Genomic DNA, 12,234 nt, shown 5'->3' with positions numbered 1-12,234 from the left:
CCCTTTTGTAGGAAAACCCTAGAAAACGTCACTTGGGGAATTCTGCTATAAGCAGTGAAACACTATGGAAGGATTCTGAACTGTTAACAGATTTTCATTTAGAAATTTATTCTGCAAAATACAAAAATTAGCCAGGCAAGGTGGTACATTCCTATAGTCCCAGCTACTTGAGAGGCTGAGGTCGGGGGATCACTTGAGCCTGGGAGGTGGAGGCTACAGTGAGCTATGTTTGCGTCACTGCACTCCAGCCTGACGAAGTGACACCCTATCTCAAAAACAAAAAAAAAGAAAAAGAAATGCATTCTGCAGAATGAGAGAATGAGTGAGGGCTGGGTGGGTGGTGAGATGAGAAACAAGGAGACCAGTGGGAAGGCTGCTACAGATACCCAGTGGGCAGGGGGTGCTCCATGAAACACCTGAGTGCAAGGGGGCGTGCACAGGCTCAGGGATTCAAGAGGCATAGAATCAATAGACTGAACTGCCCTCGGGAGAGAGGGACCTATGTTGGCGCCAGGGTTTTGGTTCCCGGCTCTCGTCGTGTCTAATCAGATGTTGGATATAACCTCTGGCATCCAGCGGGAAGGCCTGCCCTGCTAATACATTTGGAGTTGGATGTGACTGTATGGTGGGACTGAAGCCTCAGTGGGTGAGCTCATCACCAGGTGGAGTCTACGAGGGAGAACGGGACTGTGGACAGATCCAGAGGACACCCATGTTTTAGAAGTGGGCAGAGAGGAGAGGTCAGCAAGGGAGCGGGGGTCCTTGAAGCCAGGAGAGGACAGGGTTTCAAAACCATGAGAGCAGTGTGTAGTAACCCTCCACATGCAAGTTACAACAGCAGAGAAATGTTTTTACCTAACAAATTGTCAGATTTCTTTCCTGTATGCACTCATGCTCATAGCACACTAATTGGCCAGAATGAAGTAAATTTAATATACTCATATTATTTTGGAGAGTGTATATAACATTTTGGAATCAGCTGGCATCTGTCAACCTTGACACATGGTTGACATTCATCAGTTGATGTTTTTACCTAAGGTAAAACATCATGTAATTTCTCCCCAGAAAATCTACATGTAGAAATTTATCCTAGACTGGACGCGGTGGCTCATGCCTGTAATCCCAGCACTTTGGGAGGCCGAGGTAGGCAGATCACGAGATCAGGAGCTCGAGACCATCCTGGCTAACGCGGTGAAATCCTGTCTCTACTAAAAATACCAAAAATTAACCAAGCGTGGTGGCGGGCCCCTGTAGTCCCAGCTACCCGGGAGGCTGAGGCAGGAGAATCGCTTGAACCCAGAAGGCAGAGGTTACAGTGAGCCAAGATTGGGCCACTGCACTCCAGCCTGGGCAACAGACCAAGACTCTGTCTCAAAAAAGAAAAAAGAAATTTATTCTAAGGAAATACAGTGGATACATGCAAAATGTTTCACAAATTTTCACAGCATTGGCTACAATGTTTAAAATATTTAAACACAAATGCAATATTGGACTGGTTAAATAAATTCACATCCATATGATGAAATAATACATAGCAGCTAGTTAAAATTTTGCATGAGACATGTAGGGCATGGAGGAAAGTTTCTGGAGTGGCTCAACGCCTGTAATCCTAGCACTTTGGGAGGCTAAGGCTGGTGGATCACCTGAGGTCAGGTCAGTGTTTTTGAAACACTGTCCTCCCCTGGTTCAAGGACGCCTGCTCCTTTGCTGACAACTCCTCTCTGCGCACTTCTAAAACGTGGATGTCCGCTGGGTCTGTCCACAGTCCCGTTCTCCCTCTTAGATATACATATACACACACATATATACACACATACACACACATGTATACACTTAGTATACATATATATACATACACTTAGTATGTGTGTGTATACACACAGATGTGCAAAGGAGTAAGACACACCAACATAATAGTGATGTCCCTTGAGTTGTGAGATTAAGTGACTTTTGTTGTCATTTTGGTTTTTGAGACAGCGTCTTTCTCACCCAGGTTAGAGTGCAGTGTTGTGATCACAGCTCACTGCAGCCTTGACTTCCCAGGCCCAAGCAATCCTCCCACCTCAGCCTCCAGAGTAGCTGGGTCTACAGGCACATGCCACCATGCCTAGCTAATTTGTTAATTTTTTGCAGAGTTGGAGTTTCACCATGTTGCCCAGGCTGGTTTCCAACCTGGGCTCGAGCAGTCTGCCCTCCTGAGCCTCCCAAAGTGCTGGGATTACAGGCATGAGCCATTAAGCAATTTTCATTGCCCTCCTGAGATAGAGGTTGTCAGTGACCTTTGCCAGAGCAATTTCCGTGAGTGGTGGGGATGGAAGCGTGAGTGGTCTGAGGGGAAGAGTGGAGACAGCGAGTGTAGGTGGTGATGCAGAGTGCTAGGCTGGGAATGGCTTGGGGGTCGGAGGACAAAGAGGACAACTCAAGTGGAAGACGTGGGTTCTAGGTCCACCTCTACTGCCACTTTGCTTTACCTCAGCCTCTGTGAGTACTTCAGTTTCTCTGTAACATAGGGATGCTAATTACAGTCAGGTGCATTATTGCACATTCTATGAACTGTGCAGTGCATAGGGAACATATCACTGTTATGGTATTAGAGAATGCCCTTCCTAAAACATTTAAAATGTCACTTCCTTCAATTGCAATGCAATTTCAAAGTTTTCCTCTTATATCTTTGTTTTTTTTTTTTCTGGCAGCGTTTGCTCAGAAGTGAACTTTTTTTTTTTCTTTTTTTTTTTTTTTTTTTTTTTGAGATGGTGTCTCACTCTGTCACCCAGGCTGGAATGCAGTGGCGTGATCTTGGCTCATTATAACCTCTGCCGCCTGAATTCAAGTGATTCTTCTGCCTCAGCCTCCTGAGTAGCTGGGACTACAGGCATGCACCATCATGCCCAGCTAATTTTTATATTTTTAGTAAAGACAGGGTTTTGCCATGTTGGCCAAGCTGGTCTCGAACTCCTGGACTCAAGTGATCTACCTGTCTTGGCCTCCCAAAGTGCTGGGTTTACAGACGTGAGCCACTTTGCCCGGCCAAGGGTCACATATAGTTGAGACTTGAGGAGGAAGGACACACTGGATCATGGAAGGAAACAGTTTAGCATTTCAGGGACCATTAAGTCATAGATCATCCAGACAACAGGGCTCTTAGAGACTGGTTGACCTGATCGTCTCTGGTGAGCCTGAGGAAACTGAGGCCAGAGCAGGAAAAAATCACAGTTGGCAACAGAGCTTAGACTATAACTCAGAGGTTTTGGTATCCAAGTGAGTGCTTTTTTTTTTTTTTTGAGGCGGAGTCTCGCTCTGTCGCCCGGACTGGAGTGCAGTGGCCAGATCTCAGCTCACTGCAAACTCCGCCTCCCAGGTTCACGCCATTCTCCTGCCTCAGCCTCCCGAGTAGCTGGGACTACAGGCGCCCGCCACCTCGCCCGGCTAGTTTTTGTATTTTTAGTAGAGACGGGGTTTCACCGTGTTAGCCAGGATGGTCTCGATCTCCTGACCTCGTGATCCGCCCGTCTCGGCCTCCCAAAGTGCTGGGATTACAGGCTTGAGCCACCGCGCCCGGCCCAAGTGAGTGCTTTTAAGCTGATACTTTGATATGTTCTGTCAGCATATAATATATTGAAAAGAATTTGAATTTGATTTAGGAATTTGGCACCATGCTGCTTGGACACTTACGTAACCTGATTTAAAACCTGATTCTACCAAAATTCCTCAAATTCCTTGAGGGACATATGGGGTAGGACGGAAGAGAAAGTGGACAAAATTTCCTGCCACCTTCTAGATTTATGGTTTCTGACCAGTTAAACATCTGTTATAGGAAAGAATGGCAAATATTTTGCTCATAATGATTGCCCTTTCTCCAGCAGTCCCATTTGTTTAGCTGTGTCTAGTACTTTGTAAAGAGTACACAGTTTAGAGTGGATGAGGAGGTAGAGGGTTTCTGCAGGATTACATCTTACAGTGAGAAATAATCTAAGAACATATTCTAGAGGGATTATGTCTTTTAAATTAGTAGCATCTTTCACATTTAACATTTGTGTTGGCTGTGCCTAAGATCTTCCAGTGGAATCCACATTTTAAGTTGTGGTTGTGCAGCCCCAGAAAGCCACAAGACAGCGCTAACTGGCTTCCCGTGCTGTCTCCATGTTCTTTGCACCTTGATGTTCCTCTCCTACTTGCAGTTGCTCCTTTAGCATTTTACTGCTTTCAGTTTTTCACTTAACAATTTCTCACTAGCAAGTTTTGTGCATGGTCTTGATGTCTCTCTCTCTCTCTCCCCCCACCTACATGTTTACTTCTTAATGATTCTCTCCTGATCTTTTTACTGTCCTGAGTTCCTGGACTCCTTTCTTTAGGATTGTTACTGACTGAATTCAAATAGAAGAGTCTAAACAATGTCGATTTCAGTAATGTTTTTCTCTGTCCTGCAAAAATTGAGCAAAAAGTACACATGTACTATGAGAGAGAAAAGAGGGGTTTTGATTTAATTTCAGAGGTTTGTGAACTGTTGCATCTGCTTTACCTCTAGCAGTCACAGTGTGCTTACTCCAAGGACAGTGGCAAAGCAAGACACTAACAGCAGAGTGGGCTGGTCCTTCTTTATACACAGAGACTTGCTTATTATACAGTTAACATATCTACTATGGGTAGGAACCTTGACAAGGCTGATGTGTCATGAGTTTATCTCTATTTTTGAAGCACCCACAGATGATACTAAACCTATATAACTTATATAACTGTTATCATGGGGTCAAGCCGCTGTATAACCATCAAAGATACATTTTTGAGAATAACTGATATTATGTGTGTGTTTATTTCCTTTTTAGCACGAGGTAGAACTAACATTGAACTTAGAGAGAAATTCATCCTACCAGAGGGGGCATCCCAGGGAATGACCCCCTTCCGCTCACGGGGTCGAAGGTCCAAACCATCTTCCCGGGCAGCTTCCCCTACTCGTTCCAGCTCCAGTGCTAGTCAGAGTAACCACAGCTGTACATCCATGCCATCTTCTCCAGCCACCCCAGCCAGTGGAACCAAGGTACGTACTGATCTCCATTATGCCCTTCGTCCCCACTCCCACCCTCACAGATGTTCATTGTTCACAGTAACCTCTGAAAGACTCCAGTGAGGAGAAGAAATAAAAATGAAAATGTTTTATTTTATAAATAAAACATGAAAATACACAGACCAAGGCTGCCCTATTCCTAGCAGTACACAGATATATGGCCTTTAAGATGACTCCAAAGGACATTTATTAAAATATGCACTCAGCCTGGTTATGTCAGAAATGTTTATTTCCCCATGTTCTCAGTTTAAGTTTGAGCCCGTCCAGTGTTACTACTTTTGAAAATCCAGGCTGGACACAGTGGCTCATGCCTGTAATCCCAGCCTTTGGGAAACTGTGGTGGGAGGATCCCTTGAGGCCAGAAGTTCAAGACCAGCATGGGCAACATAGCAAGACCATCTCTACAAATTTCTAAATGTATCATCTCTAATTTTTAAATTTAGCCTAGCATGATGGTGAGCACCTATAGTCCCAGCTACTCAGGAGGCTCAGGCAAGAGGATTGTTTGAGCCCAGAAATGCAAGACTGCAGTGAGCTATGAATGCACCACTGCACTCCAGCCTGGGCAACAGAGTGAGACTCTTTGTCTCTAAAAAATAAAAATAAAAGAATAAAAAATTTAAGGGAAAAGGAAAGAAAATCCAGGCACTGGCTGTGCACTGTAGCTAACAGCTAAGTTTGATGTTACGATGGGTTATGTATGAAGGATGTTAGTGCCTGCGTGGTCCTTCTCATCCTGATGGACCGACATGCATTTTATTTTGTTTTCTGTTTCTTTAAAATTTAGTATCTTCTATTTTTTTCTGTTCCCAATGTGCACCCTTTTTGTTCCTTTTTCAATTGTTCCCGTCCTTCCCTTTGGATTTCCGTTTCACAGACTTCACTTCAGTTCTCTCGCTGTTATGACAAACCCTGGTTGGTAAACAGTAAAGCTGGCACCCCTATCAGGGACAGCCATTCTCCTGACCTCCAGCTGCCCAGCCCCGAGGTAGAGTATGGCTTTGCTGACTGAGGACACAGTCAAGACAAGGCCCTCGCTAATGGACTTGACCAGCTCTTCTTCCTGACACGAATCCCTGCATTCTTCCATCTCTGTGGTGCTTGCTGTCACAGCTGATTCATCTAGTCCAGTGTTTTCAGGGGTTTCTAACTCGGATTCACCAAAATTGGAGAGAAATAAGAGATACCTGAAACTAGATTAATAACTTAATAACTTTATAACAATCTTGAGAATGATACTTGTTCAGAATGGTAAACGATGGTCATTCCTGGATATTTGTTTATTGCTATCATTTATAATCAGGCCTCTTGGAATCTCCAAATGTCAGATACTCAGACGAGTTATGAACACTTGAAATTCAACTATGGCGCATGTTCTACAATATTCTATCTTTGCTTAGAACAGAAGAGTGGTTGGCGCCACCCACCCTGAGACACATGTCCAGGGTGGTTGGTATTGCCACGCCACACTGGTCCGAGGCGTGGGTGCTGTCTCCTTCAGCCAAGCACAGCACCAGTGAACACTGCTCTGAGGCTCACATTCTAGCTTCTGAATTTCTTGGCCTAGGCACTTGAGTTTCTGTAGCCTTGATTGGAATACAGATGCCAGCAATTAAGCATGTTCAAGTGCAGCCATTAAAATGCCTGAACGCTTTTGGAAGAGCAGTGTTTTAGAAATAAAACATGGACTAGTGGCTTGTCTGATAGCAGTGTAGTTTGCATTCTAGCTCCTACCAGGAAACATTGGATTCTTGGGCCTCACAAGACAGTGTTGCCTTCAGTCTTGGAAAGCCTTAGCCAGGGAAACAAGGGATACACAATAAGTCAATGGCTGTGAATGAGCCACTGTTTAGAGGTTCATTTTACTCCAAGCTAAAACTCCAGTTCAGAAACGTATCTGGTTTAGAGTATGATCTGGGGACCTACTGCCACTAAACTCCTAGACTTACCCTGTTCATCTTGCTTTTCTTCTTTCCTTAATGCCTCCAGTTTCATAAAAATCTCAGAAGTTCTATTTTAAATTTTAGATGTTTAATGATGAGGTACAAATTCTCATACAATTCTGATAAATCAGGGCTTTTGTTCTGTCTTAAGGTTTTATTTTCTGTTTCATTTCATTTTGAGGCTTCATCTTTCCTTACTTACTGTGTTCTGTAGCCAGGCCATCTCCTGACTTGGAATTCTAGCCCGGGGTCTAGCTGTTGTCTTCCAGCAGCAGTGCTCAGGAAGTTTAGCTTCTGAAACTGGTGCTCTTCCTCCTATGTGGCCAGGAAAGTTTGTGCTTGAGTGTTAATCACTTTCTGTCGCTTATGCTTTTTCTTTATAAATTTAAGAAGTACAGCAAACACAATGAGATGGGTTGCTTTTCTCTTCTATTTGCATAAACATCTTAAAGGTCCTGGAAAACAACTTACGTAACTGATTCCAAAGAAAAATTAGAATGGCATGCTGTAGCATGTGGCGTAAGTGGTTGTGTTTTCTTTTTTTTTTTTTTTTTTTTTCGTTTTTTAAAAAGCGAAGTAGAGACAAGGTCAAATAATGGATGTTTAAAACATTTAAGGATCAGCCTGGCCAACATGGCAAAACTCCATGTCTACTAAAAATACAAAAATTAGCTGGATGTGGTGGAGGTGCTGGTTGTCCCAGCTACACGGGAGGCTGAGGCAGGAGATCACTGGAACCTGGGAGGCAGAGGTCGCAGTGAGCCAAGACTGTGCCACTGCACTCCAGCCTGGGCAACAGAGTGAAACTGTCTCAAAAAAAAAAAAAAAAAAAAAAAAACCCACACAGATTTAAGTCTGGACATGGCGGCTCACCCCTGTAATCCCAACACTTTGTGAGGCTGAGGTGGGCGGATCACTTGAGCCCAGGAGTTCAGGACCACCCTGGGCAACATGGAGAAACCTTGTCTCTACAAAAAATACAAAAATAAGCCAGCCAGTAGGGAGGCTGAGGTGGGAGGATTGCTTGAGCCTGGGCAGTCAAGGCTGCAGTGAGCTGTGAAGTATGCCACTGCGCTCCAGTCTGGGTGATAGAGCAAGACTCTGTCTCAAAACAAAAAAACAAACAAAAAAACTCACACATTTAAAATATTATTTTTCCTGCAGTTAAGACTACTATCTAAAAAACCAAAAAACATCACTCAAATAGGAAACATAGCACCTACTGGCAGCAGTGATAATAATATATAGCTCTTTTCCAGTTTGGGAAGTGCTTCTATACATCATTTATTTGTTCAACAAGTTGTTATTGAGTTCCTCTTCTGTGCCAGACAATTTTACATGCTGAGGATGTGAGAGTGAACAAAACAAAGTCCCTGCTTTTATGAAGTTGATGCTTTAATGCAGGAGAGACAGGCAACTAACAAGTAATACCATACGTAAGACAGTGATGAGTACTGTGCAGAACACAGGAAGCAGGGGAGAGAATAGAAGTATACAAGCAGTGTTCTGAGTAGTGAGGCAAGACCTCTCTGCTAAGGTCATCCTTTCAATAGAGCCTCTGCAGGGAATGAGGGGGTCAGCCACACGTGTCTGGGGTAGGCTTGGGGGGTAGTGATTGTGCAACAACAGTCCAGGCAAAATGAACAGCAAGGGGACAAGACTGGGGGACCCTCACTGGGCCATTGGTGAAACAGCAAGGAAGCCAGTGTGGCTGGGATGGACTGATGAGGAGTGTGGTAGAAATGAAGTCAGAGAGGCAGGATTTAATCCCTGATTTCCCAAGAGAGAAGCAAAGACAGATGTTAATTTCAATCAGTCCCAGAACCCAGACTCAAACCCAGGTCTCCAGGCTCTTCATGCACAGACTTGTTCCTGATGTCTCAGTCCCGCAGTCATGTGCTTCTCATAGTTTATTTGATCCACGAGTTAAGTACTTTTATCTGCATTTTACCAGTAAGGATAATGACTAAAAGATCTTACTAAAGTTACTGCACCTACTTAGTGTTAAGAGATTGGAGTAATACTTGAATCTCCATATCAAATAGGTGGGGCTAAAACTCATTTCAAATTTTTAACCCCAAAATCTTGATACCTAGGATTATTTGAATTTCTTTTTCCTTTACTCATTCACCACAATCATTTGTTGTAACTATTGTAATCTTACTGAGGATTTTTTTTTCCATTTATAGTGGAAATTAGTAAAACAAAAGGTATTTGAAGACATTTTGAAACTTTTAATTGGAACATAAAACTTTTATTTTGGGAATTATCAAAATATATGACCTAGGATACTTTAAGAGAAATCTTTGTTTTCCTGGACTTTTAATTTGCTTCTCAACTGAGCAAATATAAGGAGGTGTATGGAGACCTTTGAAAGTTGAATTTCTAGTGAAGATTTTACCAAGTAAAATGTGACCTTTTTATTATTTTTTTTAAGGTTATCTCATCATCAGGTAGCAAGTTGAAACGACCAACACCAACTTTTCATTCTAGTCGGACATCCCTTGCTGGTGATACCAGCAATAGTTCTTCCCCGGCCTCCACAGGTGCCAAAACTAACCGGGCAGGTAAGTACCTGCCCCGTGACCTACAAACCAGGCTGAGAATTTGGAAACAACAGCATGTGTGGAATGTTTCACTGCTCCCAAGGAGCCGGTAATGAGAGTGGCACTTAGTGTGATGCCCAGAAAGACAGACGTGCAGATGCTCAAGTGACCTTTACTTTTTCTGTCATTACAACTAGCTTTAAGCTTTCCTTCTGAGATGAGATGCTTCCACAGCCAAAAGCTGGGCCATGCGTTCTCATCAGAAATGATCTCATTTGAGAGAATGTAAAAAAGGAAATGTAGGTCTTCCTCAGACATCAGTCCAGTGTTGGGATGAGCAGCTTGCTAGTAATGTTTCCAACACGTCATACTTATTATGGCTGCTGTTGAACTGAGAAAGGCAGGGGAAGATCACATCTGTTCCCCTGCTACTGTTCCTCATGGGAACCTAGGAATCTGCCTTAATTTCCTGCTGGCTGCTTCCCCTCATTTGGCCTGTATCCATTCTGCCCATGGATTAGCCCAGCTGGCAGGCTCACCCACCTGTGCTGAGATGGTTGAGCAACCCTGCTTGCCTCCACTTTGGGGGCATGGAAGGTGACAGTGCTGCTGATAGAAGTGGCTTTCTAATCCCCAGGAAACAGCTTCTCAAGTAGAATCACAAAGCTAGAAAGGGCCTCAGCAACTTCTGTATAGATGAGGAAACGGGGGTGCAGAAAGGCTGTGAGATTTGCTTAAGATCACACAGGCCGGGCGCGGTGGCTCAAGCCTGTAATCCCAGCACTTTGGGAGGCCGAGACGGGTGGATCACAAGGTCAGGAGATCGAGACCACCCTGGCTAATACGGTGAAACCCCGTCTCTACTAAAGAATACAAAAAACTAGCCGGGCGACGAGGCGGGCGCCTGTAGTCCCAGCTACTCAGGAGGCTGAGGCAGGAGAATGGCGTGAACCCGGGAGGCGGAGCTTGCAGTGAGCCGAGATCCGGCCACTGCACTCCAGCCTGGGCGACAGAGCCAGACTCCGTCTCAAAAAAAAAAAAGATCACACAGGATCAGAACCCTAGCCTCTGCTCACTTGTTCTTCCACCCCATGCCGTCTCTATAAGTCTGCTGTTTGATTCTTGAATTCCAGACCCTAAAAAGTCAGCCAGTCGCCCTGGGAGTCGGGCTGGAAGTCGAGCTGGGAGTCGAGCCAGCAGCCGGCGAGGAAGCGATGCCTCTGACTTTGACCTCTTAGAGACGCAGTCTGCTTGTTCCGACACTTCAGAAAGCAGCGCTGCAGGGGGCCAAGGCAACTCCAGGAGAGGGCTAAACAAACCTTCCAAAATCCCAACCATGTCTAAGAAGACCACCACTGCCTCCCCCAGGACTCCAGGCCCCAAGCGATAACACTGTCCAAGCACCCCCAAGCCACTCTCCACTTTGAATCCTGCTCCATACATTGGGTGTATATTTATTCTGAACTGGAGAAGTTATATTGTTAAAAGTGTAAAAGAATAATTGTGTTATGAAGCTGCCTTATTTTTTTTCTTTTTGTAAGTTACTATTTTCATGTGAATATTTATGTAGATAAAATTTGCCTCCTGGTAACCCTGTAATGGATGGGGCCCAGAAATGAAATATTTGAGAAAAACAAGTGAAAAGGTCAAGATACAAATGTGTATAAAAAAAAAAAAAAAAAAAGCCTATTAATAGGGTTTCTGCGCGGTGCAGGGTTGTAAACCTGCTTTATCTTTTAGGATTATTCCTAAATGCATCTTCTTTATAAACTTGACTTGCTATCTCAGCAAGATAAATTATATTAAAAAAAATAAGAATCCTGCAGTGTTTAAGGAACTCTTTTTTTGTAAATCATAGACACCTCAATTAGCAAGAACTGAGGGGAGGGCACTTATTACTGCTTTTTCCATTGTTTAATGTTTTGTGATTTTTAGCTAAAGAGAGGGAACCTCATCTAAGTAACATTTGCACATGATACAGCAAAAGGAGTTCATTGCAATACTGTCTTTGGATATTGTTTCAGTACTGGGTGTTTAAAGGACAAATGGCTGCTAGAATTCAGGGGTAAATGTACATGTTCAGAAAACGTCAGAACATTTGGGGTTTTAAACTTGATTTTGCTCCCTACCAGCCTAGACACCGATAACTCTTGTGTTCACCAGGACCCAGACCCTTGGCAAGGGATAGGCTTGTTGGTGACATTGTGAATTTCAAATTTGTTTTATCCACTTTTTTTGCTATTTATTTAAATGGTCGATCAACTTCCCACAAACTGAGGAATGAATTCCACAAGCCTGTTCTGAAAATGTGGACGTAAGACAAACACGTGCTCGTCCTTTAATGGAGTTCACCAGCACACTTGTTAACCAGTCCCGTTTGCTTTAGTCTTTTTTTGTGCGTAATAAAGTCAACTGACCAAGTGACCATGAAGAGGGGCTGTCTGGGGCTCCTGTTTTTTAGCTGCTGTTCTTCAGCTCCGACCATGTTGCTGTGTGATTATCTCAATTGGTTTTAATTGAGGCAGAAACTGAAGCTCTACCAATGAACTGTTTAAAAACAAGACACACTTTTGTATTAAAATTGCTTGCAGTAACAAATATTTTGTATTTCCTGATTTTCTTTTCAACCATTACCTTATCTATAAATGTTACCCTGGGGTATAATCATGTTATAGGTACTTAA

At 43.6% G+C, this 12,234-nt stretch overlaps 1 protein-coding gene across 2 annotated transcripts in view; it reads left to right on the top strand.

The window, feature by feature from the left end:
* LOC117092825 (microtubule-actin cross-linking factor 1-like) overlaps positions 1 to 12,149 on the top strand; it is an 80,917-nt gene extending 68,768 nt beyond the window's left edge. For both annotated transcript variants that reach the window (XM_033227021.1, XM_033227020.1), the window contains 4 exons: positions 4,824 to 5,035; positions 5,940 to 6,050; positions 9,443 to 9,572; positions 10,685 to 12,149. In XM_033227021.1, the coding sequence (XP_033082912.1) occupies positions 4,824 to 5,035; positions 5,940 to 6,050; positions 9,443 to 9,572; positions 10,685 to 10,941 (710 nt within the window). In that variant the 3' untranslated portion in view covers positions 10,942 to 12,149. The remainder of the gene's footprint in view (positions 1 to 4,823; positions 5,036 to 5,939; positions 6,051 to 9,442; positions 9,573 to 10,684) is intronic.
* Positions 12,150 to 12,234: the final 85 nt, after the last annotated feature.

The sequence above is a fragment of the Trachypithecus francoisi genome, unplaced genomic scaffold (assembly GCF_009764315.1).
Source record: "Trachypithecus francoisi isolate TF-2019V2 unplaced genomic scaffold, Tfra_2.0 Lachesis_group12, whole genome shotgun sequence".
Taxonomy (NCBI): Eukaryota; Metazoa; Chordata; class Mammalia; order Primates; family Cercopithecidae; genus Trachypithecus; species Trachypithecus francoisi.
Note: the sequence above shows the minus strand (reverse complement) of the source record. Positions and strands in the feature narration are given on the sequence as shown.